The following is a 22178-nucleotide window of genomic DNA, read 5'->3' as shown; positions in this document are numbered from 1 at the left end:
AAACGCGGAAGAAGCAACAAGTGCGAGTGATTTACATGTTAAGTCAATGCAAAGACACGAATAGGCATCCTGAGTTAAACAATTTTAACTTTGGCGGATTTTCAAATAAACACCAGATTCAATTCACCGGCCCTCTTTGAGTACTTGATTGGATAAAGAGTAGAGTCTAGTGTATGTGTAAATAATCTTTATTATTAACTTTAAAATATTAAGTATTTTAGATGTTTATACTTGAGGACTTCTGTTATAATGTTCTCTCATTATGACATACATTAGCATATCTCTGCTAACTTCAAGTCAGTTAAAAAACTTGTTTACAGCTTTCACTGTTGCATGATGTTATGATCTGTGTAATGTATATTACTATAAAACCTCTTTATTTTTTCAGGAGGACAGTAAATTTGAAGGACCCACACTGGCCCAGGCCATCGAGTTGTTCGGCGGTCGGCGCTGGAACATGAGCACTGGTGGTCCTGCATCTGTCAGCAAGAGTACAGAGAAGAACTCAGTCCAGAAGAGCAGTCCACTGGGTATCAACTCCAACATGAAGAAGAAGAAGAAAGCCTTAGTGCGGGTGAGCAGATGAAGACCTCCAAATAACACACGCTCATCTGCACCACCTCTTACTGACTCATCTTTTGTTTACAGGGAGACAGTGGAGAAGGAACGGACGATGAGATGGTCTCACGGAAAACCAGGAGCTGTAAAGACTCTATAGGGAGGAGAGACTCGGATTCATTAGAAAGTGTGGAGCAGCAGGAAGCTGGTGAGGAATACTTGAAATCTGTTCTGATTTAACGTTTTTTTGATTTTGTGATGTATGAAGAGATCAGAGACTGTATGATGAGATCTGTTCTGTGATGTTTCAGTGGAGGACTGCAGCTCTTTTCTTGGACCCTTCTCCTTATCTAACAGTAAAGTCCAGTCTCCTGGATCTTCCTTGTCCAACTCCTCCTCATCTTCATCTTCATCTGGCTCCTTCAGCACCTCAACCCCACCACACCCCCATTCATCTCCCATTCTGCCCTGCAGCTCTAAAGGGCAACCAGGGTAAGGCATCATTTACACACTTTATGATAATATCATATAATGACACAGACAGACGTATGGGAACTAAGATTAGAATGTTATTAAAAGCTTATTATTTTTGTTTAATAAGAAACACAAGGTGTGTCTAACTTGTTGACTGGTTGTGTATGAATCATTCATATTTTAACAACAGTAGATGTGATTAAACTAAGTTTTGATGTTGTTTGGTGGTGTTCAGGGCCTGGAGCAGTCGCAGCTGGCACGGCCGAGGGAAAAGCTGCTTCAGGGGTTTCCAAGATCTCATGATCTCTGACAGCATCATGAACTTTGTGGAGTTTGTGGAGCTCTTCAAATCTTTTAGGTAGAACATACACATCTTCAAACTGTTTCCATGTGTTTTAAACAAGGATGATTGTAAAGTTTCCTCTCGTCTGTTGTGTGTCCAGCATTCGGAGTCGTAAGGACCTGAAGGAGCTGTTCGACACCTACGCCGTCCCATGTGGTCGTTCTGGTCCTGATTCTGTCCCTCTCTACACCACACTAAGGATTGATGACAAACTTACAGGACATCAGCCAGATCTCGATCTGCTGACCCGCAATGGTTCTGATCTGGGTCTGTTCATCCGGACACGCCAGCAGATGTCTGACAACCAGAAGCAAATCTCAGACGCTATCGCTGCCGCTAGCATAGTGACCAATGGCACTGGAGTGGAGAACTCTTCACTGGGGGTACTGGGACTGACCATCTCTCAGCTCAATGACTTCTTAGTCAACTGTCAAGGAGAACATCTGACCTATGATGAGATCCTCAGCATCATACAGGTGAGTGAACGAACTGTCTGTCCTTCTGTCTGAGCTTCAAAACTTATAAAGTAGTTTGTAGTTTGGTCTCTCTATTGCCTTCTTTGTTTAAAATGTAAAAATTGCAGTTATTTGCAGAGTAATTTTCTGTAGGTGCGTCACATCACTACAGATGAATCTGATGTCTGTGATCACAGCAATAGATCAGATCTGACTTATTATATATCAACATCACGTTAGAAGTACGTCATACAAGTCATATGTGACCCGTGCTGCGTTCACACCAGCCGCGGTAGAGGCGTCAAGCGTGAGTGATTTCAATGTTCGTCTAGTTTGCGCGAATTGAGCATTGCCGCGGCAAACGCGCTAGTTAAAAAATTTGAACTTTGGCGGAAAAACGCGCCGCGTTAACCAATCAGGAGCTTGCTCTAGTAGTGACATTGATTACAGAAAGCAAGCGGGGTCGCAGAAGCCCCTCCCATGACGCGAATTTTCAGGTGAATGTCTCGATAACTAGAATTTCATGCGCGGCTTCTCGCGCGAATTAAGCCAGTTAACTCAAAATGTTCAAGCGGCAAACTAGATGCAGTAGATGCGATTTTGACGCCTCAAGCGCGGCTGGTGTGAACCCGCGGTAATAAGTACATTAAGCCCTCAACTAACGATCTCAATGCTCTAAATAGTGATAAAGCATCTAAACTTTATTTGTAAGTTTTCTGAGAGGTGTACCATTCTATAGGTTTAACCTATACAAAGATGTGTGTCCATCCACATGCGTGTCTGACATTTTGGTTTTAGTTTTATTACATGCAGGAATTAGAAAATAAAGTGCAGGACTTGCTTGATGTTAACAGAGTTATTAAGAAAGATAAGACATAAAACGGTCTTCCTCACGCTGACTTAAGCATGCACACAGATGCGCAAATGCCCGACACCGATATTTGCACACATAGACAGAATTTCAGTTTTAAAAAGATCTGTTTTGACAAGAATTTACGCAGATATAATCTGTTATGTCTTAAGTGAAAAAATATCTGATGTGTAACATTATATTAGATCCTTGCATTGCAGAAGATCTTTAAACTGTCTGTCTCAATGTCAATCAAACAATAAAAAAGAAAAAAGTTGAACATATATTTTCCCCAATATATATTATTTTTAACTTTTTTTTAAAGAAAATTGCTCATTCCCATTAAATTTTCCAGTCTGGGTGGCAAATGTCTGAAAAAATCTAAAGAAGTAGCATTTTCAATTCTAAAATGCGATGAAGTAACCGACTACTGTTCTTCATTTATGGACGTGACGTGATCACATAAAGATAAATTACGACTTCAAACATTTTTCAGCGAAAAGTCAAATCATTGTTATATAGTTTTGAACACAGACAGTCAGTAACAGATGTTTGTTAATTTTAAACTAAAAAAATTATACGGATTTAAGCAAGGTTTTGTCAGGACAACTTTTGAAGTCTTAAGGGCCGTTCACATTATATCTACAACATTAACTATAACGATAACTATATTAGCGTCCACATTACCAGATGATAACGATAACTATGCTAATAGGCTTTATGCCCAGCTGCACTACTTCCTGACTTCAGCCAGCTCCTTGTTTCCTGTCTGCCATTATTGGACAAACTGATTAATCCAGGTGTGTCCTGTTGTTGTTGTTGTGACTACTGAGGTCAGGCACACCTGGATTAATCAGTTTGTTTGTGACTACTGAGGTCAGGCACACCTGGATTAGTCAGTTTGTCCAATAATGGCAGACAGGAAACAAGGAGCTGGCTGAAGTTCAGGAAGTAGTGCAGTTGGGCATAAAGCCTATTTGTTCATGCCCGCAGCACTCGGGCAAATCACTTGCCTTTAATGGCATTAAGTAATATTGCATAATTCTTGTAATAAAAACTTTTGCAAATGTCACTGAATGTGTAAATATGCTGTTCTTGTTGCATTTACACAGCGGGTATCCAGCAGATGTCGTCAACACGCTGTGTTTCCCGTAACTCTAAACAGTTAATCAATTAGTTTGTGTAATCTTATTTTACCTTTTGACGTAGTCAATGTAGTAGAATAAAAAGCATTACATATTGAATTTCAAAGCAACTGCATCAGCGCTGGATACCTGAGGTAATATTATGTTATAGACCTCAGCAATGAGCTTCTCCACTGTCTTTTCAAATGCGCATGCACTTGAATTTCAAATAGATTTGATTGGCTGTCAATGGTTTATCATTCATCAGGTGGGGAAAAATCGCTCAGCAAGTGATCCCATTGTGATCATTGTATCTTTATCGTTATAGTTGTGGTGTGAACTTCGATATTCTCTTTAATATAAAAGGATTTTTAAAACTATATTTTATATAGTTATTGTTATAATGTGAATGGCCTTTTACTGTCAGAGTAGAAAATTATTTGAAACCTCTGTCAGAGCTCTGGCACAATCTTAAGTGTTGGGTCAGAATTTACTGTTAACAACACTTATACTTATTCTTCCTTTACCAATCATTGATTGACAGTTGGATATTAAAAGTCTCACCAGTTCATATATCACTAGGACATGATACGCATACTAGTGTTATAACATTTCATTTGTTTTTGTTTCCTCAGAAATTTGAACCCTCTTCAAGCATGCGGCAGATGGGTTGGATGTCCTTCGAAGGATTTGCCAGGTTTGGTTTTATTAAAACATGCTTGACAAAATAATGTGGACCAGCAATTTCTCAAATACTGCTTTGGCAGATGATCTTACCAATAATCTGCAGTATTGATTTAATCTTTGCTATAACGCAAAGAAATCCATCTTTAAAGACAAATATTTGACTCTGCAAGGTTTCTGTTGGACAAGGACAACTTTGCCTGTCGAAATGAAGAGTGTCAAGTGAATCTGGAAGAGCTTCAGCATCCGCTGTCATACTATTACATCGAGTCGTCTCATAACACGTATCTGACAGGTCATCAGCTGAAGGGTGAATCTTCAGTGGAGCTCTACAGTCAGGTACATCTCTGTTTATACTGAGTGTGATCCAAAACTATTCATAAATATTCCTGATAATCAGGGCTGTGTAGCGATGACTATAGTGGATCTGTGTGGTTCTGGTACAGGTGTTACTGCAGGGCTGTCGAAGTGTTGAGCTGGACTGTTGGGATGGAGATGACGGCATGCCTGTTATTTACCATGGACATACTCTCACGACTAAGATTCCCTTCAAGGTTTGTTTAGAAATCAACAGAGATGAACTCTTTCCCCACCAGCGTTTTAAAAAAAGTTGCCAGCTAGCGCAATAATATTTTATGATTTTCACAAAAGTTTAAAGGGGACAGAGAATGAAAAAGCATTTTTACCTTGTCTTTGTTGAATAATGGTAGTCTACCCGCATTCACGAACATACAAAAAGTGCTAGTCATGCTAAACATCTCAGTCTCATAGATATTCCTCTTTTAGAAATGTCAGCCAGAAGCTTATGACATCACAGGCATCTAACTGCCCCTCCACTTTAAATTAATTGGCTACATTTTTTGAGTGGCAGCAAAGTCAGCCAATCAGTAATGAGATTGCAAGTTAAGCCAGTAGGGGGAGCCAAATAGGTGCAAAACCACTTGTTTAAAATCCTCCACCCTAATAGAGCTATCTGAGAGAGGTTTTTAGGAAGCTTTTAAGGCATTACAGACCCAAACAAAACATTTTTTGTCTACATGTCACATCACAGAACAAGGATAAATACCCCGTTCAATCATTCTATGTCACCTTTAATGCCTTCCAGAAAATGTTCCCTCTCATATATGGGTATGTTTCTTCAAAAATACAAAATTTTGATAAAAAAGCTGAGATAATTGCATTTTTGTTAGAGATCAGATGCAGATCAATCTTTAAAACATACACAGAGTTCTTTCTCTTTCACGTGAGGCGCTACTTCCGGGTTGTATAAGTATAAATTGTATAAATTCTCGTCATTGGCAGGGTGGCGTTTTCTCTTAATTGATGAGTTATCTGAAAGAGTCAAAGAAAGCTAAAAACATTTTACAGTGTATGTAATAAAAACGTGCACAATGAATGAATGTACTAAAGCAACTAACAAGTTTAAACACCGCTACTCCTTTAAAAATGGGGAGGAGATCACAAGAAACTTGGTGTTTACAGGATAAAACCTGCTCCTGACCAGGTTAAGGTTCACAGAGTAAGTTACTCCGGAAACAGACTCTGAGTATAAGTTACCTCTCCTTCTGAAACAGGCTTTACTTACCCCGCTGTCTCAGGTTTAACCTACCTCTCATTTTGAAACGGAAAACTCAAGAGTTTCCCACATTTCAGGGTTAACATACTCAGAGTTTTCACTTAACCACCTTTCTGAAACGGGCCCCTGATGATGATAATTGCGTACGGCCCAAGTATACTTTGGGCATTATACTCACACATGCATATAGACTCAATTAACACATCCTCAAGACGTCACTGTTATCAACAGATTCACATTTATGTAGAGACAATGAGACATCATTATAAAAAACGTACACTCTTAAAACCAATCTTCAATAGTTGACGTATTCAAAACCCAAAACTCAGTCGATGGTAAACAAACAGCCAAACCACGTGAAATGCTTCTGTTTACGGTTAAAGTCATTGTTGTGTAAAACCGCCCGTTATCATTAATGATTTCAACAAAACAGAACATTCAATATGATTCCAGGGTTCCCACAGGTCATGGAATTTCTGGAATATCATGAAAAAAGACATTGAAAATCAGGGCATTTTACATTATCCAGCATGTCAGACATAGGTCATGAAAATTCAGATTTTTTGGTCAGTGAAAGTCAGGGAATTTGACGTTTGGCTTACTGTACGTTTGGTTTATGAAATCATCTGGAAATCTATCTATAATAATCGAATCTATTAATAATTAGAATAGAAAATATTTAGAGAAGGTTTCCGAAGTTTGGTCGAATTCTGTACCCACTGTGTGTTTCTTATAGCGTTTTCATCACATTACGTTTATAATTTATTTAGAAAGATTAAAGATTGGAATGGGTTATACTAAAAAGCAATAAGGGCAATCCAGAAATAAATCATAATTATATTTTAAATCAATAACTAGTTTAGAAACAGTAGATGTGTGTTTTTATATAATGAGTGTGTTCATTTTGTTCTGGTCTATAGGATGTTGTTGAAGCCATCAATCGCACAGCCTTTGTAAACTCAGATATGCCTGTGATTCTGTCCATTGAAAACCACTGCTCACTACCACAGCAACGCAAAATGGCTGAGATTTTTAAGGTATTTTTGTCTTTATATTACAATCCTGTGACCCAAATACGAGTTTTGTAAATCAAGTGTGATCATTGATGTGTTGTAGCATGACGAGCCTTAAAGGGTTAGTTTCGGCCAAAAATGATATTAAACCCACGATTTACTCACCCCCAAGCTGTCCAAGATGCATATGTCCACATTTTCAGTTATTTTAGAAATTGTTTTAGATCTTTCAGTTAATCAAATGTAAAGTTATGGGGTCCACGTCCTTCAAGTCTAAAAATGTGCATCCATCCTTCACAAAATAAATCCAGACGTCTCCACGATGATAAAAAAGGCCTTCTGAGGGTAATCCACGCCGTTTTGTTGTAGAAATATCCAAATGTAAAACTTCATAAACGAAAATAACTGGCTTCCGGTAATGTCACATCTTAGTCACGTCTGCATTCAAGATGAGAGGGTATGCAGTTCACGGAGGTTTCTCTGCTGCTTCTCTGTGCCCCCCGCCCTCCAAATTTGTCATACGTCACTAAGACAAGTGCGTACACTACGCTAATACTTTCTCCTGAATACAGAGGAGTCTAAGATGGCGGCGTTACCGGAAGCTAGTTTTGTTTATAAAGTTTTACGTTTGGATATTTTTACAACAAAACGGCACGGATTACCCTCAGAAGGCCTTTGTTTATACTCGTGGAGCCGTTTGGATTTATTTTATGAAGGATGGATGCACATTTTTTGGACTTAAAGGACGTGGACGTGTAACTTTACATTTGATTAACTGAAAGATCTCAAACATTTTCTAAAATAACTGAAAATGTGTTTGTCTGAAAAATGATGAACATATGCATCTCGAACAGCTTGGCGGTGAGTAAATCATGGGTTTAATATCATTTTTGGCCGAACTATCCCTTTAATCTGTGTAAACTTTAATGTTTATGTGTTTGAATACACTGTATTTATATTTGTACAATAAATGGTCTCCATCTGTTTGTTTGGTGAGACTTGCATGGGGTTAATCTTGTTTACTTCTTGCATCCTTTAGACGGTGTTTGGAGAGAAGCTGGTTACTAAATTCCTGTTTGAAAGTGATTTCGCGGATGAGCCTCGTCTCCCATCCCCTCTGCAGCTCCGCAGGAAAATCCTCCTGAAAAACAAGAAACTGAAAGCCCATCAGGCTCCAGTGGACATCCTCAAACAGAAGGCACATCTTCATACACTTATTTATTAACGTGGTTTGAGGTAATACAGGTGCAGTTCACATCAGATGATTTATCTGTGTTGTTTTATTCATAAAGGCACATCAGCTGGCTCATATGCAGGCGCAGGCCAACAGCAGCACAGTCACAGGACATAATGACGAAGAAGAAGAGGAAGAAGATGAATATGATTATGATTACGAGTCGTTGTCTGATGGTAAAGTGTTTTTCATGTAACTTTATTTAGGGATGAGATTGGTAATTAGTTCTTGTGTTACTGTTAAAGCATTTCTTTGTTTGTTTGAGCTTCCTAACTAACCAGACAAAGAAACATTGGTTTAACCAATGATGTGAGTTTTCTGTTATATGACCAGTGGCAGATGGCTGGCATCACCACGATCAAACTATATCATCATCAGCTGTGTTCACTTAACACTTTCAGGATCTTTCAATCTGTTCACACATGATGACTCCTCCCTCTCTTCTTCTTCTCTCTTTTCTTCTTTATTCTTTTGTCTAACTATCATGTAGCTGATGTCCTCAGTGCATTTACTGCTTCCTATGGCCAGGAAGGTAAAAAAGTGTGTTTGTTTACTTGTACGGCTATCTTTGTGCGAACCAATTTATAGTAAGACAAATAGAATGAGGACAAAGAGACTAAAATGAGGACATTTTGGCAGGTCCTCACTTTCCGCTGGTCACATATGTCCACATGATACAATCCCGCAGGTCAGAGTTCACCAGAATTGAACTGGTACGCAGCGAAATGTGAATATCTTCACACAAGCTTGTGTTTTCAGTTTGATGAATTCGCATGCAAATTAATGGAAAAGAAAGTGTTGTGTGACCGCCCCTTTAGATATTTTGTTGTGATGGTTGGGGTTAGGGGGTAAGGATTGCTTTATGTCTATGAGTGTCCTCACAAAGATAGCTGTGCAGACGTGTGTGTATGTATGATATTTTATTCAATAGCTTGTGTTTGGTTGTAATGAAATATATTATATTATATTATAATGAGGAGGTGAACCCTGCTGAACAAAACAGCATAGACCAGCATGATTGCCATGCTGGTCCATGCTGGTTTGTTGCTGGTTTAGCTGGTAGTCACCAGCATACCAGCACCAAAACATAACGTATGCTGGTCTTGCTGGTATGACCAGCATGGGGTGCTGGTGCTGGTTTGGTACTGGTTCAGTGCTGGTTTAGCTGGTGCAGGTGCTTGTGCCGGTGCTGGTTGCGTTGGTGGGCAATAGAAAACCAGCACCAAAACACAACATATGCTGTTTTTTTCAGCAGGAAAGTCTAGATGTATTAACATGTCAAACTGGTCCTCTGTCTTCCACGCTCTTGTTGTTTTGGAACGCTTCGACCCTGCTCGTGGCACTGCTCATCGGTGGGGAAAAACAAAGCCATCTGCTTTCTCAGGCCCTGTGCTGCTCTCTCTTTAAAGAGACTTTGTTGTTTCCCATACAAACATCTCAAGAGACACAACTATGAGTTTTGAAGTGAAGTCCATTCACTCGACCTGCTACTGTTACCTTCAGATCTGATCAAATTTATGTGTGGACCTCCATTTAAACTATTTAAACTTCATTTAATCTGTAGTTTTAAGTTCACACTGAATACTGACAACAGTGCTGACATGCGTTTTTATGGTTTTTAAAGTAAGCAAGCAAGTATTTCTGTGCAAAGTAATAAAGCGTAGTATCATTAATTTCATTATTTTTCTTGTTATAAATTAACGTTTAAGGAATTGTATATAAAGCTTAGTTTTAATCATTAACAGTAACAAACTACAGTATATGTCATTTGGCGGTTTTTAATAATAAAGACTGTGACGTGCTAAATCTCAAAATGAAAGCAGATTCCTGAACTTAGCCGGGGCTTCCCAGGCAGGGAAGTTTAGTTATTACAAGTTTAGTTATTGAAAATGTTTTTTGCTATATCTTTGTGTGATCTTCTGTACATCGTGGCTTTAAAATGTAATGAGGAATCATTTAACAAATGTTTATACTGCCTTTCATTTTAACTTAAAAAAAGATAAAAATGCATTGTCAGATTTGTCTTCGTTCATCACTTGAAAGGCAGTTGTGGCACTTTATCAGGAAGTTGTTTCTGTGTGCTGCTTGTGAAAGAAAGCGAAAAGTTATCCATTTGTTGAAATAGATCTTTAGACTATCAGTCGACTGGCAAGATTCCACAATTCTGATTCGAATATGTAAATCTGTAGTCGGGGACACCCCTTATCTAAATATTACTTGCGTATCTTTTTCAGCATGTGCTTGGTGAAGTGCTCGTTTACTGGCTTTTGGTTTTGGACAGGACAAGTAAATGTTCATTGGGTTTTGCTGTAAAGTTGTTTCTTTTTGCAGACAATATTCTGGATGACAAACCCGAGAGCAGGTCATCCACTGAGAAACTTCAGTATGAATCCAATGACGACATGCCCAGACGCTTTAAGAAAGCCGGAAGCAAAGGAAAGGTCCGGAAATAACAAACTTTTGAGTTTCTTTGTATGTTGAATACAAACTGAATGGTCTTTGATGTCGCTTATATGCTGTAGATGTTTGACATGGAGCTGGGAGAGGAGTTTTATCTTCCTCAGAATGAGAAAGAGAGCAGACAGATCGCTCAAGAGCTTTCAGATCTCATCATCTACTGTCAGGCCGTCAAATTTCCAGGTATCTGTTGTTTCATCTCATCCTCACACCAGCTCAAAACTGTGACTTGTTTGGTAGTGTAATCTGGAGGAATGCTTATATCAGCTAATGTATAGGCATTCATAGATTTTAAGCCGTTTCAAAATCCCCCTTATTCGATTAAAAACTTATTTTAGTGTGTTATTCACATGAACTCTTTCCCCGTCATTGATGAGTTATCTCGTCAATTAAGAGAAAACGCTTCCCTGCCAATGATGAGTTTTTATGGCAATCCATGTTTCCGCTATTATCCACCAGCAGGCGCTATTACCCAATGTATAAATCACTGAAGCATTCACTGACCTAAAAAAAGTAAATGATTTGTTTGTTTTGATCATTGTTCTGAATCTGATCTCTAATGCTGCGTTTACACCAGCCGCAGTAGAGGCGTCAGGCGCGAGTGATTTCAATGTTAAGTAAATGTAAAGACGCGTTGACGCGCGCCTGGAGGTCTCGCGGCGCGGATGAGGCGTTTGGCACGATAGACACAATTCCGCCTCATTCGCGCGAATTGTAAATGATTTGTTTGTTTTGATAATTGTTCTGAATCTGATCTCTAATGCTGCCTTTACGCCAGCCACAGTAGAGGCATCAAGTGCGAGTGATTTCAATGTTAAGTGAATGTAAAGACGCGTTGATGCGCGCCTGGAGGTCTTGCGGCGCGGATGAGGCGTTTGGCGCGATAGACGCAATTTCGCCTCATTCTAGTTTTTGAGTGTCTGGTGCTATTTGTGCATTTTGCGTTTAATGCGAAAATGCGGCTGACCCCCGAGTTGAAAAGTTTGAACTTTGGTGGAATTTTGCGCCGTGTAAACCAATCAGGAGCCTGCTTGCTGCTGTGGTGGCAGCCCCGCCCGGAGTCACTCATTCAACATGAAGGAACACTTGTTATTGTCCGTAAGCAGTCACCCAGAGCTATACGACGCAAGTTCTTATTTCTATATAGACAGGAATAAAAAGGACCTCGCTTGAAAGAGTTTCAGTGAGGACATCGGGCAACCTGGTAAGTTGTAAATACACATTTGACTGTTGAGTCACGTGACGTCTATCGACCCGCACCGTTTATTTTCCCCTATAGTAAGGTGACCAAATACAAACTGGTAACTCTCTCGATAAGTGCACGATCAACATCAGCTATCTTGCAAACAGACAACCGCATAGCACTTGCCCCTCCCACAAGAAGCGGATTTTGCCTATGACGCGCATCAAATGCTTGCTTTTCCTGCATGTCTACTTCGTTTTAGACGTGCGAATGCATTCAAACTGTTCAAGTGGCAAACTAGGCGCAGTAGATGCGATTTTGACACCTCAAACGCGCTTGGTGTAAACACAGCATAACAAAAGTCATTTACTTATTTGAGAGGTGATAAAAGAGAACAAATGAAGATTGGATGGAATGTTTTTTGTTTAAAACATACAATCTGTTCTTTCATTTAATACATTGTATGTTTATATATTTTAAGAAAAAAATTCTGGAAGTCATTAAACATTTGTGAAATGCTGGCGCTAGCTAGCAACTTGTTATACAATGCTGGCGGGGAAAGAGTTAAAGAAACTATATTAACCTACAGTATATCACATTAACATTGGCCATTAGTGGTAGTTTTTGGATTAATATGGTAATGTAAAAGCAAACTATCTAACTATCTTTGATGTGAGACGCATGTGAAATGTAAAATTAGTTTAATGTTTGTGAGTTTGTCTTTTAAATTAAAATCAGGTGTTTGGCTCTGTTGGAAACTCTTAATAATCCCAGAGGTAAAGCTTATACAAACAGAGAGACTTCACATATTTGTATGTTTGTGTGGGAACCAGGCCTGTCCACGCTCTCCCCATCAGCCTCTGCGAGGGGAAAGGACAGAAAAAGCCGGAAATCCATCTTTGGCAGCGCTCCTGCCCGCGGGAGCCCCGGGGAGTCTGTGACGTTGATCCGAGCTCCAGGAAAAGGTATGTGCGCGAGGGGCACAGAACACCCACTTAGAGACCCGTGATTGATTTTTTATGCTTGAAAGAGCATCAAAATTCCTTTCTGTGAAATATTTCCAGTGACCGACGCTCTGATGAGAAAATGAGTTTATACAGTTTAAGTAGAAAGGCTTTTATATAGACATAACATATGTCCACACAAACACACAGAATGTCTCAGAAGTGTGCACACTAGAGAAAAGCATGATGGATGTGACTATAATAAACATCAAAGATCGACCGTCGGTCTTTATGTAAAGCTCAGATCTGCAGTGTTCTGCTTCCTTTGCAGCCAGCGTGGACAGCACTCGTATGAGCTGGGAAGATCAATCGCCGCAGGCACTAAGTCCGAGCACATCTCTCAGTGCCATCATCCGCACACCAAAATGTTATCACATCTCCTCTGTGAACGAGAACGCAGCCAAACGTTTGTGTCGACGATACTCACAAAAACTCATCCAGCACACCAGCTGTCAGCTCTTGAGGACGTATCCGGCAGCCACGCGCATCGACTCGGCCAATCCCAATCCACTGCTCTTCTGGCTGCATGGGATTCAACTGGTCGCTCTCAATTACCAGACTGATGGTAAAGAGCTCAGTGATAATCTATGTAGATATCCGAGAACAATTTAACAGATTATTTCACTGCATTCGTTGGCACCTTTAACATCTTGTAGAAGGTGGTAATGATGCTAGATGTCTGTAATAGTGTGTTTTTTTTGTCGTGCTTTCACAGATCTGGCCATGCAGTTGAATTCGGCTCTATTTGAATCGAATGCTCGCTGTGGTTACATTCTTAAACCAGCGGTTCTGCGGGACCCGAGCTGTCCGCTCTATCAGCAGTTCTGCCCACTGGACCGAGACCTGGAGAACATAAACCCCGCCCTCTATTCTCTCACTGTGAGTCCAGAATCATTATTCATCATTACTACTGATCTGTGTGACATACATAGATGTGAGCAGCAGTAATGTCTCTGAATGTCACTCACACCGCTGTAAACACACATGACTGATATTCGGGTGATTCTCACGAAACCATTGAAACACCACGGCACTAATGATTTTTAGCTTTAAAATGTGTAATATAGTAACATTAAAAAGCATCAGAATTAACACAATACTGTTTTCTACCTTGCACAATGTGTGATTTCAACATAAGAATTTATAATTGTAAATTTTATCTCATTTTCTGCTGAAATTCTCATTACCGCAATGTGTCCGGCTGTGTTTGAACATGCGTTATGTTGTAATTTAATCAAATTAACACAAAAATATTACGAAAAAAAGTAAATGGATGTTTTGCTAGACTACTTTAGATGACAGAAAAAATATTTACTGAATATTCATGTATAATAATAATGAAGAAAAATTAGGAAAATGATGTGTCCATGCCTGATGTTCTCATCCTCCGCAACACTTTTTGAGAACAGTTTAAGCACACATACAGAATTTTAATAAAGTTTGATTTTGAGTGACCAAGCACATGGACCAGTTACTTCAAGATGGCTACCAGGTAAGATCTTTTTTTTTACAGTTAATTTGAAATATTGTTTGTCAGAATGCTTACACAACATTTTAATTATCATTACCGCAACAGATGCTTATTAAATGTTTATTTAATTAATAGAAGCATAATACTTTGATTTTAAATGCATGTGCAGAATCTCCAAATTATGTTCTTTCAGGTTTGTCATGTCATTTTGAAAATATGTCAGTGTTGATGTTTTCTGACTGTTGCGGTAATGAGATTTTTTAGGACTAATTTTTTTAATTATGTTACAAAAAGTGTTAAATGATAAGTAAAATTTTTTAATCAATGTTCCCATTTACTCCAGACTTTGTTTTTCAATGTCTGGTGGGAAAAAAGTCAATTTAAGGAATTTTTACATTTTCATGCTTGACATTTTTAAAACCAAGTTTTCGTGAGAATCACCCATTCAGTTTGTCTGAGACTAGCCTTTACCTGTGAATGTAATGAATAGTGAACCTCAGGGTTTGATGAATGTGTTTAATGAATCCACGTGCACACAGATTGTGTCAGGACAGAACGTGTGTCCGGGGAACTCGAACGCCAGTCCTTATGTGGAAGTGGAAGTGTTGGGAATGCCGGCGGATAGCTGTCATTTCCGTACCAAACCTATCCACCGCAACACTCTGAATCCCATGTGGAACGAGCACTTTCAGTTTAATGTGTACTTTGAGGATTTGGCATTTCTGCGTGTGGCTGTGGTGGAAAATAACAGCTCACAGGTGACGGCTCAGAGGATTTTACCCATCAAAAGCCTTAAAACAGGTGAGTGACCTACAGATCCATCCATTACCCTAATAAATCAATGACAGGTACAGCATCCATTCACAGTTCTTATGGGAGTTTAGGAGCGGGTGATGCGTCTTCACTGATGAAGTTGATCATCTCTCATTGGCTGATACTTCATCCTATAGCTAGATAATGAACCGGAACATACTGCTGAAGCAACAGAAAACACTTGTTAAACTAACGGCAAGAGAGAAGTCATGATTCAGTCACCTGTTCTGCTTACCTTATCAATCATGACGTCTGCATGTTGAAGAAGATCCTCAGCACCTGCGCACGTCTATGATCATGCAAATGATTTACAGTTTCATATAAGAGTCGATCTGAAAAAATGCTTTATCTTTGTGTTGATCGTATCAGGTTACAGACATGTGCAGATGAAGAACCAGCACAATGAACCTCTGGAGATCTCCAGTCTGTTCATCTTCAGTCGCAGGACAGAGGAGAGTTCTGCTGGAGGAGCTCAGCCTGCATCTATTGTGAGAGAGAACTTCAAAAGTTCTTCATTTTGGTCAAAATTAAGGTTTTTATAAAAATAAGTGCATTAAAGGAAAACGCCACCATTTTTCAATATTTTACTATGTTCCTACCTCAACTTAGACAAATTAATACATACCTATATTTTATCGATGCGTGCACTTCAACTTTGTACAGTACGTCGTGAATGTGTTAGCATTTAGCCTAGCCCCACTTAGGATCCAAACAGTGATAAATTTAGAAGCCACTTAACACTTTCATGTTTTCCCTATTTAAAGACTGTTACATGAGTAGTTACACGAGTAAGTATGGTGGCACAAAATAAAACGTGGCGATTTTCTAAGTGGATAAAAAAATGAGAGCTATATTGTATGGCGGAAGAGCACTAGTTTGCAGCACTTCGACCTCAGGAACATCCTTAAAATCTGTATCTTTGTCTGATACAGCCTCAAACATAAGGTTTTTTACACACACACAGAGCTACTAAAGGAGCTGCTCTGAGAAACAGCCAATCAGAGCAAAGCTCAACATTATTATTCATGACCCTTTCAAATAAGGTAATAATAGACCATTTCATTCTAAAAGCAAATCCTAGGGTTGTAAATGGACATGTAAAACCGTCTCTGGATATCAATGTAGATATCAATGAATAATTTAACAGATTATTTAAAGGCATTCTTTGGCACCTTTAAGTCGTAGTAGAATATCGCTCACACAAACAGCAGTTTTTTGCCCAATAAATATTTCGGAGCTGGACAACACATTTCTCCTCAGTTTTCGTGTCATTTCCAGAAATCATTAAAATCATATGAAAGTTTCCTGATACCTTCTTGGTCTATAGGATGTCTGACAGATCTGTAATGTCTGTGTTTACTATCAGATGTTCAGCACAGATGAGAAACGAGCCGCTCAGCATCATAAGGTGACGCTTCATGGAGTCCCAGGTCCTGAACCCTTCAGTGTTGTGTCTGTCAATGATCAAACCACAGCTAAACAACTCCTGGAGTCTGTAAGTTCAACACACATCAGCTATATATAACACATACACTGTATACTGTAACAACACCAAGATTGTGTAGATATAAACACACACTCATGTTTTTTTGCTGCTGTCTGAGATCCTCCAGTTATGATTACATTATTATATCTGTTTATAGCTGCATTTCCATTTGCGTAAAACTTTAGCTTTATTTTCTAAAAGTCAAAAGACTACGCAAAATGATGGCATTTTTATTAAACGATGATAATGCGACTGAAATGTCGTTTTTCCTCTCGCAATAAGTCATTCCAGACATCACGTCGAATGATGTTGGTAGGTTTACTAATATCACATGCACCACACTAGGCATTATTTTGTAACCAAAGGAGACGTAAGAATATTATCCAGACATTAATGCCAATGAAAGCCCCTTATATTTAGGAGTGGCAATGTATACAGTAGGGGTGTAAATCGGACAGTTCATTTCAATTCGATGCAATATCAATTTCTCTCTGCTAGCGATGCGATTTTTGCAGATACTATATATTATTTTTTATATTTTTATATTACGTGACAAGTTAGGCAGTTACATTTTTACTTACAAATGCAATCAAAATATATAGCATGAACATTTAATTAAACTCTTTGAAAATTTACAACAACAAACAAACAAAAAGACGCTTTTTTAAATAAAGAAAAATAAATAATGAAGGGCAAAAATTAAATAAAGTTTAGTTTTGCGTGCGCACGTGAAACTATTGTGCTCGCACGTGAAACTACCGCGTTTAGTTTCGCATGCGCACGTGAATCTTTCGCTTTCGCACGTGAATCTTTCGCTTTTACGTGCGCACGCGATAGTTTCACGTAAGCACGCGAAAACTATACTTAAAACAAAAATTCTGTTTAGTTTTGAAAATGCAAATAAACTGTTTTGCGAAATACACCTTTTCCGAATTGCCTGAAAATCTGAGGTTTTGTGAAATTGACTTGTTTGCATAGGCCGTACTTTCAATTCATAATGTAATTTAAAGGGTAATGGAAATACAGCTGTTGTTGATGAATCCTGGAAGCTCATTGGATGAATAACTGTCATTAGGAATCTGTGTTGATCACATACAATCACTCTCACCAGCTGTTTCCACATGGTTCCTCTAAATATTTCCTGATGGAGGAGAGACGGCCGTTGTCTAGAGAGAAGAGAGCGGCTCATGAACGTCCTCTGTCCAGTGATGAGACGCTGTTGAAAGTTCTTCAGAGCTGGCAGCTGGATGATGGATATGTGTGCAGAATAAACCTGAGGACCAGAGAGGAGGTAAAGTGCTATGGTTTATTTATACAGCACCATCTCACATCAACCTTTCTACACTTTGATATCATAGAGATTTGTCTGTGGCACAGATCGATTTATCCATCTTATTTTTAACGCAAATGCCATCTTTTTGATGTAAGACCTCCAGTGAACCACTAAAGCTAATGCTATTCGTAATGTGAGTCACACATGTGTGCCGTTTTGACTGGCTAGTTAATGTTTATTATAAAATCCAGAAAGACCGGCATAATTTGTGCAGTTAGTGGTTGCTATAGTTGCTGGTACAAACCCAGTAAATCTCTACAAAACAGTTTTAACCACAATTCACGCACCAGGTGTTCACAGAAGCAGATGTTTACAAATCTTTGTTTTCATATTCTTGCTCTTTTGCTCCCTCTGGTGGTGTTTGTGTCAGAACATGAATGAGAAGAATGGGTTGCCGGAGGGTACGGAGGAGGTGAGCAGTACAGAGGATGGGACCTTTCTAGTGCAGGTCCATGATGTTTCACCCGAACAGCCTCACACGGTCATCAAAGCCCCACGTTACAGCACAGCGCAGGACATCATCCAACAGGTGAGAAGATCTTCACAAATCTATCTACATTATATGATGTCACTCCTGTCTGCGTCTGCGCAGCTCAGTCTTTTTTCTCTGTTGTAGACCCTGAGCAAAGCCAAATACTCGCTGAGCATCCTGAGTAACCCAAACCCAAGCGACTACGTCCTGATGGAAGAGCTGACTAAAGACGCCACAGGGAAGAAGTCCTCGTCGGGGAAAGCGTGTCAGCGTGTCTTGCAGGATCAAGAGTGCGTGTTTCAGGCTCAAAGTCGCTGGAAAGGAGCTGGACGCTTCATCCTAAAACTCAAAGAGCAGGTGTCTGCTAATTTAAAAGAATCATTACAACCCCCCCCCCCCCTGAAAAAATTGTAATTGTTGTTTTAAAACAACTTTTTTTTTGTTATTTTGTATTGTCGTTGATGTCAGATTGCTCGTGACGACAGACGTAAGGGTGTGTCATTCGCCAGCGAGCTGAGAAAGCTGACAGGCCGAAGTCGTAGTCTGACGGTGAATGCAAACGGTCCGGCGCTTCAAGAGACGACACACAGTAAGGATGAGAAGCTTGCATGTCCTCTGCGTGAGCTCTCAGAATGAAGAAGATGCTACTGCAGTGTGTGTGTGTGCAGTGACTCACAACAGGTATCAACAACACTTTAACACAAACTACAACCTCACATTCACTTTTACTGTCTTACATTTGTGTACAAGTTTATAATCGTACTGGTCTGCAGTCAAAGAGACTCATTACTTACACCATTTAACCACTCAGAATGGATTATCATTGCTGAGATTGTCTGATTATAATCTGAGTCTAACTGTGAAGTAAGCAATCTGATCTGATGTGATGAGAATTAAAGGCATGCTGACATGAATTTATTGTTTATTAATGACTTTATTGCTGATTTACTAACAGTTATTATCAATTGTTAAATAGTAGATTTTGTTCATTGTAAGATTGAATATATGCTGGTTTGGATTTAAGATCATGTGTTTATATTGATCTGTGTCCGGGACAAGTGAATGTTTTGAAAAAGTAACAGGTTGTGTACACACACACCTGTGGCATCATTCGTTGTCTGACCACTCATTTCAGCCGATTATACTTGACAGACTTTCGGTCATTTTCAGATGTGGAGCCATGCGCAAAGCACAAATGTGGACATTTTTGTAACTTGTGCACTGCTCCGCATCCACCTGACCGTATAGTAGTTACCCATGATTATTTAGCCACCCCCTCCTCAGATGGGCTGCCACAAATAAACTGTAAATCTGTGGGGAAAAACGTAAATGTCAATGCAAAAAATAAATAAATAATAAAAATAACTGCTTTTGTTTGTGATATAACATTCTATACCAATGAGCAGTGTTGGGTGTAACTAGTTACTAAGTAATTAGTTACTGTAATTAAATTACTTTTCCTTTGAAAAAGTAAAGTAAGGGATTACTCTTATTTTTCTTGTAATCTAATTACAGTTACTTCTGATGTAACTAAATACTGTGTATGGACTCTAAACAATTATATATACTATAATACAATAGTGGATTAAACTTGGTTTAAGTTTACAATTCTCACTATTAACTGGTTGATTATTAGCATTAATATTAATGAGATGCTGGCTGTTTATTAATACTTAATAGCACATATTAATGCCTGATTCTGCAAAACCTTATTCTACATCCTTAACCCTCCCCATTTCTACCAATACTTAAAATTTATAACTTCTTTAGTATTAGTTGTTGGAGTATATTTAGGCAAAAGTAGTTAATAGTTAGTGAATAGAGAGAATTGGACCCTAAAGTGGGACCATAATAATTGATGTACTTTTATATATTATTTATTCGAGCCATTTCAAGCCTATCCTTGTATCATGTACTAAATAGGATTTAGAAAGTAATTAGTAATAAGTAATTAAATACTTTTTGGAGAGAGTAATTTGTAAAGTAATCTAATTACATGATTGAAGATGTAATTAGTAACTAGTAATTAATTACTTTTTTTGAGTAACTTACCCAACACTGCCAATGAGGCATAACCAAGTTGACAAGGCTGAAATAAAAAAATTATCTAGGCTGGTAACTTTTTTACTTTGACAAGTCAAATGTACTTGTCCGATAGACGACCACATGACAGTGCTTAATGTCTCTCTGATAACTGTGTTGGCCAATTATCTGTATCGGCAGATACATTTTTTTTTTTTTAATTTAGTTAAAGGAAAACACCACCGTTTTTCAATATTTTACTATGTTCTTACCTCAACTTAAATGAATTAATACATACCTATCTTTTTTCAATGCGTGCACTTAATCTTTGTACAGCATGTCGTGAATGTGTTAGCATTTAGCCTAGCCCCATTCATTCCTTAGGATCCAAACAGGGATGAATTTAGGAGCCACCAAACACTTCCATGTTTTCCCTATTTAAAGCGTCATGAAACTCTAACCAACACTTTTTTTAGATGTTAACAAAGTTAGTTGTGTTGCACATCATAAAAGACAATGTTAGTATCTGTTAATTTTAACATTAGGAGAAAGCTAGTTAATTTTAGCTTTTTTGTGATATTTTTGTCTTCCGGGTTTAAACTCAATATTGTGTAAACGTCACTGTGACGTGGCAAATTACTGTAGTACCTCATAACCGTCAGTGTCTCATTAATATTTATAAGATAGTGTGTTCTTATCCAATGCAGAGACGTTTCGCTTTTGTATGTGTGTGCGCGCGTGCATGTGCTCTGTGTGGCCCATAGATATGTACACTAGATGTCGCCTTGGCTACGGCAGTTCATTGGACCGAATGCGTCAAACAGAGCTGCCATCTTGAAACAGGGGAATCTTGCATCAGCGTCATTGTAGGCAATGGTGTAACAGAAATGAAATCACCATAAATCGGCATGAACGTGATTTTCTTGGTTTTCTTTTGGTTCGTTTCAACAGTCAGAGATGTATTTAGCATTTAGTACAGGAAAAAATAAAAGTTTTGATTTTATGAAAATTTACTTTTTCTAACTGTAATGCATAGTGCTAGTAGCCCTTACATCCATGCACAGCACAACAGTCCAGCATCGTCCATGAATTCAAAGTACAGGCAGACATAACAGCTTTACCTAGATACTTCTAGTGACAAGACCCCTGTTCTAAGATGGCGGCGGTTTTGACGCATGCTAAGAACCCCAAGGCGACATCTAGTGTATACATCTATGTGTGCGGCCAAGTCAGCCGGGGGAGGGGTGTCTGGGGCTCAGGATAATCGCACATGAATGCGGTTCTGTATAGTAAAGTAAATGTGACTGCGCCATTACGTAGACGCTGTGAATACGTTGGATGATTTTCCCCACGATGCTGTCAGGACTACACTCACCATCAACTGAATTTGCTCGGAAAAGCTACGGGAGGCAGGTGGACTTTGATCTTTCCTGAGGACTTTTCATTATATTCAAACACGCTATTATTTCAACTATAAAAGTTTTATTTGACCTTTGTTTAAATTAAATATTATATTTGTTTAATTATTTCTGTAATACTGCTATTCTTAGTAAATCTTAGCTTATATCAGTTGCACCGCCCACTCATCGCCGTTCTTCTCACAGCGTCCACGCCCATTTAAGTAGC

At 38.9% G+C, this 22178-nt stretch overlaps 1 protein-coding gene across 7 annotated transcripts in view; it reads left to right on the top strand.

Annotated features, from left to right (window-relative positions):
* The window catches only part of plce1 (phospholipase C, epsilon 1), a 99598-nt gene that overhangs the window by 75195 nt on the left and 2225 nt on the right, over positions 1-22178 (top strand). For 3 of the 7 annotated variants that reach the window (XM_055175758.2, XM_055175759.2, XM_055175763.2), the window contains 24 exons: positions 389-574; positions 649-766; positions 870-1050; positions 1268-1390; positions 1476-1851; positions 4440-4501; positions 4662-4827; positions 4935-5042; positions 6985-7101; positions 8117-8275; positions 8370-8487; positions 8802-8843; positions 10643-10752; positions 10834-10951; positions 12785-12916; positions 13227-13520; positions 13671-13834; positions 14966-15227; positions 15609-15727; positions 16606-16734; positions 17837-18016; positions 18429-18587; positions 18675-18887; positions 18999-19119. In XM_055175758.2, the coding sequence (XP_055031733.2) occupies positions 389-574; positions 649-766; positions 870-1050; positions 1268-1390; positions 1476-1851; positions 4440-4501; positions 4662-4827; positions 4935-5042; positions 6985-7101; positions 8117-8275; positions 8370-8487; positions 8802-8843; positions 10643-10752; positions 10834-10951; positions 12785-12916; positions 13227-13520; positions 13671-13834; positions 14966-15227; positions 15609-15727; positions 16606-16734; positions 17837-18016; positions 18429-18587; positions 18675-18887; positions 18999-19119 (3757 nt within the window). Of the gene's footprint in view, positions 1-388; positions 575-648; positions 767-869; positions 1051-1267; positions 1391-1475; positions 1852-4439; positions 4502-4661; positions 4828-4934; positions 5043-6984; positions 7102-8116; positions 8276-8369; positions 8488-8801; positions 8844-10642; positions 10753-10833; positions 10952-12784; positions 12917-13226; positions 13521-13670; positions 13835-14965; positions 15228-15608; positions 15728-16605; positions 16735-17836; positions 18017-18428; positions 18588-18674; positions 18888-18998; positions 19212-22178 lie in introns of all 7 variants that reach the window. The other 4 variants (XM_055175760.2, XM_055175766.2, XM_055175761.2 and 1 more) reach the window with 3 other exon arrangements.

This window comes from Misgurnus anguillicaudatus, chromosome 4, assembly GCF_027580225.2.
Source record: "Misgurnus anguillicaudatus chromosome 4, ASM2758022v2, whole genome shotgun sequence".
Lineage (NCBI taxonomy): Eukaryota > Metazoa > Chordata > Actinopteri > Cypriniformes > Cobitidae > Misgurnus > Misgurnus anguillicaudatus.
The sequence above is the reverse complement of the archived record's forward strand: the minus strand, read 5'-3'. Positions and strand labels throughout refer to the sequence as shown.